Source organism: Dermacentor variabilis, chromosome 6 (genome assembly GCF_050947875.1).
Source record: "Dermacentor variabilis isolate Ectoservices chromosome 6, ASM5094787v1, whole genome shotgun sequence".
NCBI classification, from domain to species: Eukaryota; Metazoa; Arthropoda; class Arachnida; order Ixodida; family Ixodidae; genus Dermacentor; species Dermacentor variabilis.
This window is the reverse complement of record NC_134573.1, coordinates 35,300,567-35,314,609: the sequence shown is the minus strand read 5'-3', so window position 1 is coordinate 35,314,609 and position 14,043 is coordinate 35,300,567. Positions and strand designations below refer to the sequence as shown.

Sequence of the window (14,043 nt, the reverse complement as noted above, 5' to 3'; positions counted from 1 at the left end):
TCTACACCCTGATTCCGCAATGCCTCCATGACTGTTGAGGTTTCGACAGAATCAAACGCTTTCTCGTAATCAACGAAAGCTATATATAAGGGTTGGTTATATTCCACACTTTTCTCTATCACCTGCTTGATCGTGTAAATATGGTCAATTGTGGAGTAGCGTTTACGCAATCCTGCCTGATCCTTTGGTTGACAGAAGTCTAACGTGTTCCTGATTCTATTTGCGATTACCTTAGTAAAGACTTTGTAGGCAACGGACAGTAAGCTGATCGGCCTATAATTTTTCAAGTCTTTAGCGTCCCCTATCTCATGGATTAGAATTATGTAGCCGTTCTTCCAAGATTCCGGTACGCTCGTGGTAATGAGGCATTGCGTATACAGGGTGGCCAGTTTTTCTAGAACAATGTCCCTACCATCCTTCAACAACTCTGCTGTTACTTGATCCTCCCCAGCTGCCTTCCCCTATTGCATAGCTCCTAAGGCTTTCCTTACTTCTTCCGACGTTACTTGTGGCATTTCTAATTTCTCTAGACTATTTTCTCTTCCATTATCGTCATGGGTGCCACTGATACTGTATAAATCTCTACAGAACTCCTCAGCCACTTGAACTATCTCATCCATATTATTAATGATATTGCCGGCTTTGTCTCTTAACCTATACATCTGATTCCTGCCTATTCCTAGTTTGTTCTTCACTGCTTTTAGGCTTCCTCCATTCCTGAGAACATGTTCAATTCTATCCATGTTATACTTCCTTATTTCAGCTGTCTGACGCTTGTTGATTAACTTGGAAAGTTCTGCCAGTTCTATTCTACATTGGCGTTACACTCTACTTTCATACATTGCCGTTTCTTGATCAAATGTTTCGTCTCCTGCGACAGCTTACTGGCATCCTGTCTAACTGAGTTACCACTGACTTCTATCTCACAGTCCTTAATGATGCCCATTAGATAGTCGTTCATATTTTCAACACTAAGGTCCTTTTCTTGAGTTAAAGCCGAGTACCTGTTCTGTAGCTTGATCCGGAATACCTCTATTTTCCTTCTTAGCGCTAACTCATTGATCGGCTTCTTATGAACCAGTTTCTTCCGTTCCCTCCTCAAGACTAGGCTAATTCGAATTCTTACCATCCTATGGTCACTGCAGCTCACTTTGCCGAGCACGTCCACATCTTTTATGATGCCAGGGTTAGCGCAGAGCATAAAGTCTATTTCATTTTAGTCTCGCCATTCGGGCCTCTCCACGTCCACTTTCGGCAATCCCGCTTGCGGAAGAAGGTATTCATTATCCGTATATTCTGTTCTGCAAACTCTACTAATAACTCTCCCCTGCTATTCCTAGAGCCTATGCCATATTTCCCCACTGACTTGTCTCCAGCCTGCTTCTTGCCTACCCTCGCATTGAAGTCGCCCATCGGTATAGTGTATTTTGTTTTCACTTTACACATGGCCGACTCCACGTCTTCATAGAGGCTTTCGACTTCCTGGTCATCATGACTGGATGTGGGGGCGTAGCCCTGTACGACGTTCAATTTGTTCCTCTTATGAAGCTGTGTTTCGCAAGAAAAATTCCTGCGGAAGCCATGTTGTGAGGGTGCAAAAAAAATTGGTTCGACTCAAGAAAATTAATAAGTTGAGAGAATATGATATGTTCACTAACTTTACGTGTAACAAATGTGAGTAAAATTGGACGGAATTTTGATGTATTGTGTGTTACCCCAGACTTGTGAACTGGAACAATCTTCCCACCCATCCAGTCTCCCGGAAGGTTATTATGCTGAAGTGACTGTGAAAAAATGCATGCCAGAATGACAGAACAGTATTCAACAGTGTTTCTCGATAATTTCGTACTGATGCTGTCGACGCCACATGACGATGAATTTTTAAGTTTCTTCATGACGGCGCGAATACCCTCAGAAGTAATAATGGCGTCCATGGGCAAGTAATGAGGTAATGTCAAGGTATGTTACTCATTGGTACCTACTGGACGAGAAAAAGCTTTTATAAATGTGTCATTTATGAAAGACGCGCATTCTATGTCACGTACGGGATGTCCTTCTGTCCTTTACAAAGTTATTGCGTTGCGTTCCTTACCATGCATGACACTTCAAAATTGTCTAGAAATACTTTTAGCATAGCTAGAAGGGTGTGCTTAAAAAAGAAAAAAGTAGCTCGTTTCATTTAAGATAAGCAAGTTATTTTTGCATGTTTACAGGCTGACCAACGCTTATCAGACCGAGATTTTAGAGCAGTGCGATAGAGCCTTTTGTTCCTGTTTGAAAGACGGCTTATGTATGTGTTGTACCACAGGGCGCTCATATTCGAAAAAACTTACTTGATTAGAATGCATTTAAAGGTTAGCTCTGAAATTTTTGTTTGGGATAAGTCCTAGTTGCTTTGCACAGATCGTTCAAGGTAATCGAACAAGAACACATCTACGAAGGAGCATAATTCGTTGTTAATCTAGTCGAAATCAGCTTTTTTATAATCGCGTATTGTTTTAAGATGTTCACGAGCGCGTGAGAATGGCAGCGAAACCTTTTCTTAAATAATTTCATGATCACTGATAACGGGCGTATTAGACACACAAGATACGATTTCCGTCGATGATGTCAAAACCAGGTCAAGAATTGAAGATGTATTAATTGTAACGCGTGCAGGAAACTGAACCAGCTGTGTCATACGAAAATGAGAACAAATTGGAAGGAATTAGTCCGCTTTACCTGAGTTAGGCGACTATTATCAGTGCGCATTTAACCATACAATGTTAGAAATGTTGAAATCACTTTGCAGAACGACCGGCGCTCCAGGAAACATGATGTTCATGTGATTACGGCAATCGTGAAGGTCGTCTCAAAAATTGGAACACCCAGAAAGCAGGCGATAGCATACACCAGTGACGCTTTTTTTTTTAAAGCTAAGTTGAAGCAACACCTTTTTGCCTCCAAAATAGACTTTATAACAGCTCGGCTTTCAATTTCCATGTTTATAGCAAGAAGAACACCACCACCATATCGATTAGGCTTATCACAGCGAAATATTTTGTTTTGCCGAGCAAAACAGCTCTTCGTTTAGTATTTTATCAGAAAGCCAGGTTTCGGTTAAGGCGACGATATCAGTGTTAGAACTGTTAATCACTGCACACACCATCTTTCTGAGACAGAAGACTGCGAACGTTGTAGAAAGCAGGATCCGGTCGCTATTGGCGGAAACGCCACCACCCCTGGCATTCTCGTACATCTTCCCGAGGAGGCAAATGTGCGACCAGAACGAAGTTGCCGCGGAGAGGAGTTAGCGGCATCAGTTGCGCGTCAGAATGGTCCTGTCTCACATACTTCGTCAGCACTGCGGTGATAGGCGTAGCATTTTTCATTAGCGATTAATTTGTCATACCGCAGCTTGAAAGGGCAGTTAGGTTCCTTGGCATAATTGGTAAGTTTTTTTCTCTAACACCACGAGTGTCGACCGAGAAATCCTCCCGCATGACCAGCCTGCTTCCTTTGAGCACGTGACGCTTGGAGAAAACGTTCTGCAGGCAGAAAACTTCACCATAATTGGTCGAACGATGTTAGCGGAAAATTTCGCAATTCTATGCGCGCTCGCAGTGTTACCGCCGGATAAGGTTAGCACGAGAGACTGGTGGATTAATCTTAAAGCATTCTCTTCAGCCTGCTGTGCCATTCAGAAGCATTGTCATCGATTCAAAAAAATACTAGGTTTTCCCTCCGAGAGCGATCAACTGCTTCATCAAGACGCGCGCATAATCTGAGCGCCTCGCTTTGCATTTGCTGAGTTAGTTGAAACGTTCTTCTTAGTTCACATTTTACATTATCCAAATTACATGTCCGCTTTTCGACAGTTTCTAGGCGCGTAACTATGGCCGAAATATTTTTAGTGAGCGATTGTTGCTGACCCTTAAGCTCTAGGATATCACTTTACATCGTCATCTGTGCGCCTTCAATGCGAATGTAGCATTCAGGCATGTCTTTCATCAATTTGGGCATCTCAGTAAGCTGATCATCCTTGGCACCCGGATTCCGGTCAACATCACCGCATATTAACAGCAACAATTACCACAACGGCATTAATAAGGCTTCTGGGCATGGGAGCAGAACGATACAACGCTTGTCCGACCGAAGGGTGACGTAGGGTAGTTTGCTTAAGTACCTGCAAAACGTAGGGGAGCATGAATGAGTGCATGCTTCGGCCGGTGTTTCCATGCCCACTACCTGCGGCACGCGCACAAAACGGTTTTTATAAGTGTTATAAAAACCGTTTTGGTTTATAAAAAGGGTTTATAAATGGTAATACCTAGAATGAGCATTACTATGCCAGATTCTATTACGGGCTTAGTGCAAGTGATTAAAAACTATGCCTAACGTAAACAACACAATCTCACTGCCTCATGTTGAATTGAAGGCATTTAGAATGGTGAACTAAGAAATGAAGCAAGTTCGATGTGATTCTAAACAAACAAGATTTCGGCCAAAATGCGATATAAGTTTCCTGTTTAAAAGTCATACAAGAATACATGCTATTAACAGAGTAAATGGACTCGCCTAAGGTATTTCGCAAGGGAAGCAAACGTGGCGATCTATAACTTAAAGCTATTCCAATATGTTTCTATTCCAATCTCCTGACGTCAAATTTGCGTAACCACCGATGCAAGCACCGGGCGCTCACCCACAAGGTTGTCTGTACAGACCAATCAAACGCTCTCCTTGTTCATAGGAGGTTACTTTTGTTTGCTTCAAGAACGAATAACATTGCCTACACTGAGCGGCTTGTCGTATCTAATTGGCTGACAAGAGGCGAGGAGAACGCTCAAGTGGAGAGGGAGCCGCTGGGGCAGAGCCAGTGCAATGAAAATCGATGACCCGATGAAGAGGGTGGCGCCGGCGTGTGCGATTGGTCGGCTTTCCCTTACTTAGCTTGTGGTGGCTGGTCAAAAATCACAGCGGCATGCAACGGAAGCTTAAGAATGGCGCTAAAACTAACCCTCAGCAATGAAGAGTTGGCAGAATGAGGTGGTAAACGTGCCGAAAGTGCTCGAAAACGTTACACGGCCACGCAAGAAGTTTTATTATACGCAAACACACCCATGTTCTCCGGCAGGTGCGAGTAGCCAGCGTCTCAGCGATCGGCGGCAGCCATCTTTTATTCCTTTCGGAACGGGGCAGCCTGCGGCTATTCCGAAGAAAATTCAGCTTTGTTCGGCATATTAATGCATCTTTATCGCATACACGTCATTTTGACGCGGTGAGTTTGTGCAGTTTTGTGACGTCGCGTGACAGGCAGGTGAAGTGGGTGCAGCTCGAAAACTTTTTACCGATAGCCGAGGGCTAATGGCGAAAAGGGTTCGAGTCAGAAATAACTGTTTTTCTTTCTTCTTTCAAATCATGCATAATCAGTGTGTACACATCATATCAGATGGGAGCTATCGCGGTTTTCGTGACGTCGCGTGACAGACAGGTGAAGTGGGGGTGGTCGAAAAATGTTTTTGACCAATCGTGGAATGCTGGTAGCAGAATTGGAAACGAAAAGTTTGGAATAGTTTTACGTTATAGCACCCCTGGTCTAGTCATAGCGAGAAGCGTTTTTTCACATTGCCAAGTGTGGAACTGTAAACTCGTACAGGATTTTCATACTTGCATATTTCTGCGCTGATTAAAATTTCTTTTTCCCTCTCAGTTAGTCACAATATCGCTTGAAAAACATTAAGATTTTTCATTCTTTCAGGGACTGATCAGATACCTTAATATTTTGGTCCCGCCAACGTTGCTTTTCCTATGTTTGTCACCATCATCCGGAGCAAACCTATCACATATTCATTGGAGACAGCCTGAAAGACCGCTTGCCTTGAACGAGAAACTGCGAACGGCGAACTTGTTCCGGAGGTAGCTGTCCGTCAGGTTAGGCAGGATGCTCGTGTAAGGGCGAGCGATGTCCTTCGGCAGGAGAAGGCGTACGCTCCGCACCAGTTCGCGTATGCTGCCCGAGTCTGTGTAGTTGGCGAACAGTTCGCTGGCTTCGGAAGCCACGGCAGCGGTCATAGCGTCGAATGTCATGCGAACCTGGGTGTCCAGGTTGGCGCTGGTGAGTACCGTCGCCGACGAGATGTCCCACAGTGCCTGTGGCTGCCGCGCCATCCGGTCGCATAACTTGCCGCACAAACTCATATCATCGGTGCGTTCCGCAAGGGCGAACTCTTCGGAGAACATGGCCATGGCGATGGTTATGGCGAAGTAGGCCGCGAATGCTTCGCTCCGTGTCTGGCCATCCTCGAGGACGTGAAAGACGTTGCGTGCGTTTTGCGGGTCTAGTACCTCCAGGTGCCACGAGTCACAGCAGTCGCCGAGCACTTCCCTCCAAGAGCTGAGGTCGTGCTCGGGAAAGAGCTGCCGCAGCAAGCTCGCGTCGCCCGTATGGACCACGTCGTCGAAGACTTGCAGCGCATCCTGAAGGCGGAAGTTGGCGCGCAGGATGTCGTCCCACAAGTCGTTTTGAGAGGACTGGTGTTCTTCGCGAGACGTGCCTTGCAGTAGGTGCGTTGAGAGAAAGGCGACCATGCGGTTCTCCACGACTACGGCGTCCACGGAAGCCATCAGTCGAGGCGCGTAGGCACCGCTGATCCGCACACTGTGTTGGTCGACGCCGGAGCCTTCGTGCGCAGGCTTGAACGAAAATGACACGGCGAACACCGTGGGCAGGTTGTAGCGCAGGTGGAGCAGGCCCAGCACCTGCAGCAATCGCGTTTCAAGAAGAGCGGGTTTTTTTTTTTCTTGCGTAGCTCGGCAGCATGCTCAGTCAGTTGACTCACTCCGAGTAAAGATGAGTCTGATAGTGAGTAAGGCAGTGTGATTAACTCGGTCGAGCGAAGTCCGACTGGGCGCTGGGCTGAGTGTAACGTTCATATTATTAGGATCAAACATGAGTTTGAGTCACAGAAAATAGGAGTGCCTGACTACTATTCATTGCTGTGACACAAGTGCGTCTGAGCTGTCGTTGGAATCGTAGCGCCAAATCGCGAATGTGCGGTTAAAGTAATTACGACTATTAAATCAGATTTGGGAGTTGTAAGGTACGAGGACATAGAGTAGGCGTATTCGTGTAAAATAGATTTGAGGAAATGTCAGAGTTGCACTTACGCGTAAAGCTTCAAAATGTATTGCGCCGTAATTGTCATCTATGTGCGCTCTTCGCATCACTTGCACAGTGTTTGCATCATGAAGTGTTTGTCGCTGCAAAAAGAATAACGAGTTATACAACAGCAAAAAACAGAAAACTCAGATATTCAGTGATTCTCTGATTCCTTTACCTAATGTCAGTTGAAAGGCTCCTAGCAGGCCTACACGTAGTTAGCGAAGAGAGCCTTTTGGTCTACAAAGAGCATGGGCAGGACGAGGGGATTCAGCGAGAGAAGACTAACCAGTCCACTGACGACTGGCCTTCTTTTCGAGATAGCGCATGCTTCCTGCCGTAAGCCTGGTAAGCACTGCTCCTCGCTACGCGGGTGTTGCACCAGCTATACAAGCGCCACCGATGACCTCTAGCTGAGCGGGCGCTTTCGAAAGTACGCTCGGCATGGAGTAGCAGACGATAGCACTTTGCAGCAACGATGGCTGCCGCGAATTCCCCTTTGTTCGGGGGCCACATCGCTACTTGAGCGTGGCAGCCGCAGGAACATACTTGACAGGTGCGTTCGGGAGACTAGCGCAATGAAACCCACCTATATGAAGTGGAGCTGGTGATAAGTAGACACTTTGTTTTCTCCACAAGTGACATTGTCAAATATGGGTCTTCAAAGTGGCTTCAAGAAGAATAAAAAATTCGTTAATTGAAAATTAGTTAATGGAAACGCGTACACTAGTAAACGATGTCACCAAACTCTCCGGGTGAATGAACGTGGAAGTTAACGCCGTACCGCAATTCCACACCGTACTATAGCGCTCAGTACGAGGTATAACCGGAGCACAACCCTTTAGGCTGGGAACATGGCACCGTCGCTATCCAACCTGGGAGAGTGTATTGTCGTGCATTCGCACGTTCTCATTTATACTGAGCGCGGTCGACGAGCTGCCCTTCCCGCTGCAGTTTTCGCAATCTGGGATTTCGTTAGTGACCTGCTTGGGAGCGTACAAAGCTATGCTTACCAACTTTTGAGTATTTTGTTTATTCTAGCGTGACGGGAGACAGAAGCCAGACATCTTTGACAGTGGAGCAGCGTCGGCCAAGGTAGGTGCGCGCTGGTTGCGAGGCTGGTTCTCTTCTTTTGCAGAGCAGCCACTGCAGTCGTACGCCGCAGAAGTTTATAAGCAGCCGATTTATAGGGACTTCCACGCGGGAAAAAAAAGGCGTTCAAAAAGGAAACAAGCAGAGCAATCTGCGTGCTCGGTATGCTCAGACAGCATCAAGGTGTAGTGAATTCACAAACATGACGCGAGTTTTTGAGCGAGAACCGAACAGCAATATTATATGCAACAGATAACAGCAATTCTCGCCCTCGGGCTACCTTTTTCTACACATTTCCCAAGCAACCACAATGTCGAAGGTTTCCTGCGGAGAAAATAATAAAGCTGTTAAGAAAAGCACTTGCACGTAACACTCTGATAAAATGCACCGTGATTTACCACGTGTCGAAAACTTCGTACTTAAATATATCAACAACCTTTCAGTATGCGCGAATCCAAGCATAAAATTTTGCCAAAAACAGGAACTTCGTCAGAACTGATGGGACGAAATTACCGGGTTGCCTGAAACCAACAAAATCAGTCCTTCTATGCCTGAGCAGATTTAACAAGCAAGGCGCTGCACTCGTGTAGTCCCGCGCCCTCGCTAGAGGAACACGCTAAAGAAGCGGCAAGCGGCATTGAGACCCTGAGCCTTAAGCCGCATTCTGCACGGCGGACAAACCGAACCAAAACATGCCTTGATAGTGACCAACTTGGTAGCCTCATCGTGTAAACGTGATCTAGTGCAACAACCACCGAGATGGCAAAATAAAGCAACAATAAATTTCTCGTTGAACAGCGGCGATCCATTGTTCCCGTTGCTCCCACTCACGAAGCCTCGGGGAGAACGATTAGAACCGCATCCCCGACAAATTTTTGCCGGCATTGGCGCTCCCTACCGCGCGGCAGTTGTTCTCGGATATGCCTTGGAGATTTGGCTGCTACACGCATGCGACGGGCGTGGCTTATTCAGATGTGAAAACACGACTCAAACAGGGAAGCACGAGCATCGATGCAGAAAACTACGGCGCACGGCTACCTCCTCTCCCGACTGCAATAAGCAAGGCCGCCACCGGTTCCGCGTCCGTCGGCGCGCACGATGCGCGTAGCATTGGTATTGCACACGACCCGCTGACGCCAATGCACGGAATTTTCATCGGAACGCATGTATCACTGCTGCGCCACGGAATGCCAGTTCTCCTCGTCCTACTCCCCCCCCCCCTTAAACATATATATATATATATATATATATATAGCATGCACGCATATATATATATATATGCGTGCATAATTTTTTTCTTTAAACCAGATATATGTTTTAACGCTATTTTAATGTTGCGTTGGCTCGAGGACTTCTGCCACTGTCTGTGCTGTTATGGTTGGAAATCTTCAACGCCTTGTTTTCAATGTTTTGCAGGGCGTTGTGGCAACGCACCCTTCGCCATGTTATCGCGCCTACCCTGACTTCCCCACACAAGTGAAGCGTTCAAAATGAATCCCTCAGCATTTCACACGCGGCGTCGCAACACGAGCAGCCCAAACTTATTTTTTTTTCACGCTCATATCTAGTCTCCTCTCGATCACTGCGCCGTGCTTCAATTATTGTCGTTTCAATAACGTGTTGAGACTCACCCAATATTTCAACGTTTATATCATAGATCCAGTGCGTATTGCTGTGCTTTCTTCTGTCCAATTTCGTTTTCATCTAATACCAGTCTTTTAATAGCAAGCCTTTCTTAACGTTCTGGTAGGTGCTACGCCAGTCTTATATTTCCTTGCAGTACTCTGCATTGTCGCGAAGTTTTATTATTCCTCCTGTATTCTACAGAACCCGGTTTTTTCTACAAGATTAATTTAACTTTGGCTTTATTTCACCTTAAGACTCTTGCAACTCGCACCACATTGCCATTTTCTCTTCTCAGCTTTGACAGATTCCATCCGTTTACCTGGAAAATTCCTACCGACACTGGTCTTACCTCTCTGACAATTACTGACGTAACAGTTCTGCGGAAAACGGCGAGCTGAAGAGAACTGATTAATAAAGACAAAATGAGACAATAAGCAAATGCTACGATTGGATGGATGTCCCATTTTCTCTCTCTCACAATTATTGCGCATTATCTACAGTCACCAAAGCGCGCTGAGCTAACGAGCGAACATCAGCTAAAAGCAACTGCTCGAAAAGCATTCAATGGCCATTTGGCGGCAAGGGCGAGAGAAATGCGTTATCGTTACGTCGCACCTCTTTGAGGTCACGGATAGCTGACTTAAACTGCGTTCACCTCGTTGCACAAGTGTTGTTCAGTAGCTCACTCGACACACGTCCCGCCTCTTCGAAGAGCGACGCGCAACTGACGGTGGTGCGGAGCTGCAGACCACCGTAGCTAGAGCAGGCTTTCTTTATTCATTCATGTTGCCCTTAAAGGCCCTCACGGGCAAGGGGGGGGGGGGCGATACAATCCTTATTAACGTTTTCCATATTAGAAAGAGCAACAATAAAAAACAGCAGTGAGAACATAAAGCCTAATACCAAAGGAAAGGATGAAGCAAATTACAATGAACAAAATGTTATAACACATTTTTATCACAACGAAGTAAACCTTGCAATTCTTTGTGTCAGTTTCTGCCGCGATGCCCGATGGCAAATTGTTCCACTGTATGATCGTGCGAGGAATGAATGAGTTGCCATGAGAGGACGGATGGCACTTTACACGTTTAACTTTGAAAGAATGATCACGTCGTGGAAAGATGGCATGAGGTGACTTACAAAATTGTTCTGAAGGGATGGATGGTGATGAAGCCTATGGAAAAGTGTTAAACGAACAAGTTTACAGTGATACGATAGGTCTTCCAGTTCGGCACGCATTTTTAGTTCTGAGGCGCTCCTATAGGATGAGTAGTCGGGAAAAAATGAAACTAACAGCATGACTCTGCAAGGATTCGATGTGAGTGATAACGTAGGCCTGATCGGGTTGCCAAATCGACGCGTATTCAATTTTAAGCCGTATTAGAGAAGCATAAGGAAGCTTTCTTTCGTGGATGTTTGAGGTTACGTTTAAGAAGACCAAGTGAGCGGTTAGCAGACGAAGGGTGATGTGGATATGGTGCTGCCATATTAGGTCACACTGAAGGTGCACCCCAAGGTACTTATAAGTTCTTGTTAGTTCTGCAGTATTCCTATTAAAGATGTAAGTGCTTGGAATACGAGATGTACGACGAGTGAAACACATATGTTTTGTTTTACGAACGTTAAGGTTCATTAACCAATATGAGCACCATGTGCTTACTGCACTGAGGTCAGTTTGTAGGGATTCGCGGTGAGTGTCATTCATAATGTTAGGTAAATTACGCAATCATCAGAAACGACTCGAACTCTGGACCCTACACACGCAGGCGTCAATAATATAGATTAAAAACAGTAGAGGACATACATACATACATGCGTACGTACGTACGTACGTACATACATACATACATACATACATACATACATACATACATACATACATACATACATACATACATACATACATACATACATACATACATACATACATACATACATACATACATACATACATACATACATACATACATACATACATACATACATACATACATACATACATACATACATACATACATACATACATACATACATACATACATACATACATACATACATACATACATACATACATACATACATACATACATACATACATACATACATACATACATACATACATACATACATACATACATACATACATACATACATACATACATACATACATACATACATACATACATACATACATACATACATACATACATACATACATACATACATACATACATACATACATACATACATACATACATACATACATACATACATACATACATACATACATACATACATACATACATACATACATACTACGAGACTGGCTTCCCACAGTTCACACATATACAAGCACTTCTTTCCGCTCCTAATAGAAGCGCATTAAAAAGAAATGAAGTCTCGCTGCCGGGCAACATGCTTGGGATCCGTACCTGGACAAAATCAGGCACAACGACTATGTACGTTAACTGCCGCTTTTCCTACCACGCATAATTGGCCACATCAGACACTGTCCCAGCTGTAGACAACAAGCGCAAACTTGGCAAAAAAAAATTTTGGAGAGCGCTTAAGCTTCGCCTTTAACAGTGGAACGCGATAGCATTCAATGATTCCTGACTGCTTCTCACGTTTCCCAGCAACTGTAGCTTATGTAACCGTACTGGTTCGCTGGAAATGTTGGCGGCGAGCGCTATGCAAGAAAGCGAGCTTTTTTATTTTATTTTTTTTTCTTTGGTGTTGCAAGGAACCGAGCGAGCCGCGCTGTTTACTAAGACAGATCTCAAAGGGCAGCTGGAAAACTCTATCGCTTCAAACTGGGTTTGTGTTTGAGTTTCTACGTAACAAAACTGTGTTTCTCGTGTGTTAAAATTACGATCCGACGCTATTATGTCTGTAGGTTGCGTGTAAATCGTACTTTCCAAATTTCCTGATGCGTTTCACTTTCACAAATTCAATTAGCTCAGTAACGCCTGTGCGCCACGCGTGGTTCAAGATGATTTCCCCAGCAGGAGACGCCGCCGTCGGGACCGACACCCGATTTTCTGCGACACCTGGCTCGTAACGAAAACCCTCTCGCAGCATTCAGGCAGCCGCCCTAGTGGCCGAATTGCCGCGGTGCTGCACTCAAGAGCATAAAGTCCTTGGTTCTGTTCTCGACTGTGGCAGCCGCGTGTCTACCGGGTCGAGAAATGCAAAAACATCTATCACACGTGCATGTGCAATGGTTCATGTTCATGATCGGACACTCTTGGCGCTGATATATCCCATGCATGCGCACGCGTACTTGCACATTATTTTTCATATTTCGTAGGCTTTCTCTCTTGTCCCGTGAAAATGAAACATGGCATATTGTCACCTAACATTGAGGGTGAATAATACAGCGGTAAAACTGTGAATGACAAATCTAACTTTTTATTCGGCGAACTTGTGCCCACAAAGGTAAGCTAGACTCAAATCACAGCAATAGCAGTGAAGACGGTCGGCGATCGTCGAAATCTGATCTGCGGGTCAAGCACGTCGCCTTTTATACGTTAGTCATCCAAGGTTCCAGAGTAATCGCTGGTGCCCGCGTGTCTTCCAGAAAGTACTACGCAATTCGGGTCGCGCATGCACGGAATCAGATTACACAAGGTTCGGTAACAACAGACAGCGGATAGAACCATTGATAACATTCGAGAAACTTCCGATACATTCACGCGCGTCCTTCGCTGATCGATAACTTAGCTAGATGTTGAAACTCGGCCACGCGATAAGGATGAACAAGTACACGTGTCCATACGTACCCTGCTGCAAACACTTAATTTTCACGTGTCTTGCGATTATCTACAACTCCTTATTTGGCATATAGACGATTCGAATAATAAAAAGTTTGATAATAACATTTAACTAATTAATTGGGTGTCAGAGCAGAAAATAATACTGCTAGTTTCTCGACTGGACTTCGAACAACAGGCATTCCATCTTATTTACGTTAAGATGAACCGCCTTTTTAAATAACATCGGTGCATGATAGCTAGGCAGCCTCCATGTGTAGCACATTCTTTGTGCTTTTATGATCTTTGACAACCGCATTACAGCATGTGACCTATGACAGGTATTCAGACCTTGTGGTAACTCGTATTTATTATTCTTTTGTTAATCTGTCTTGAATATAACGGGATAAGTCTGTATTTAACGCTATAAATGAT

The 14,043-nt window shown here is 44.9% G+C and overlaps 1 protein-coding gene across 1 annotated transcript in view; it reads right to left on the bottom strand.

The window, feature by feature from the left end:
• The window catches only part of LOC142584728 (uncharacterized), a 29,694-nt gene that overhangs the window by 7,797 nt on the left and 7,854 nt on the right, over positions 1 to 14,043 (bottom strand). The window contains exon 4 of the mRNA XM_075694955.1: positions 5,857 to 6,738. Coding sequence (XP_075551070.1) covers positions 5,857 to 6,738 — 882 coding nt within the window. The remainder of the gene's footprint in view (positions 1 to 5,856; positions 6,739 to 14,043) is intronic.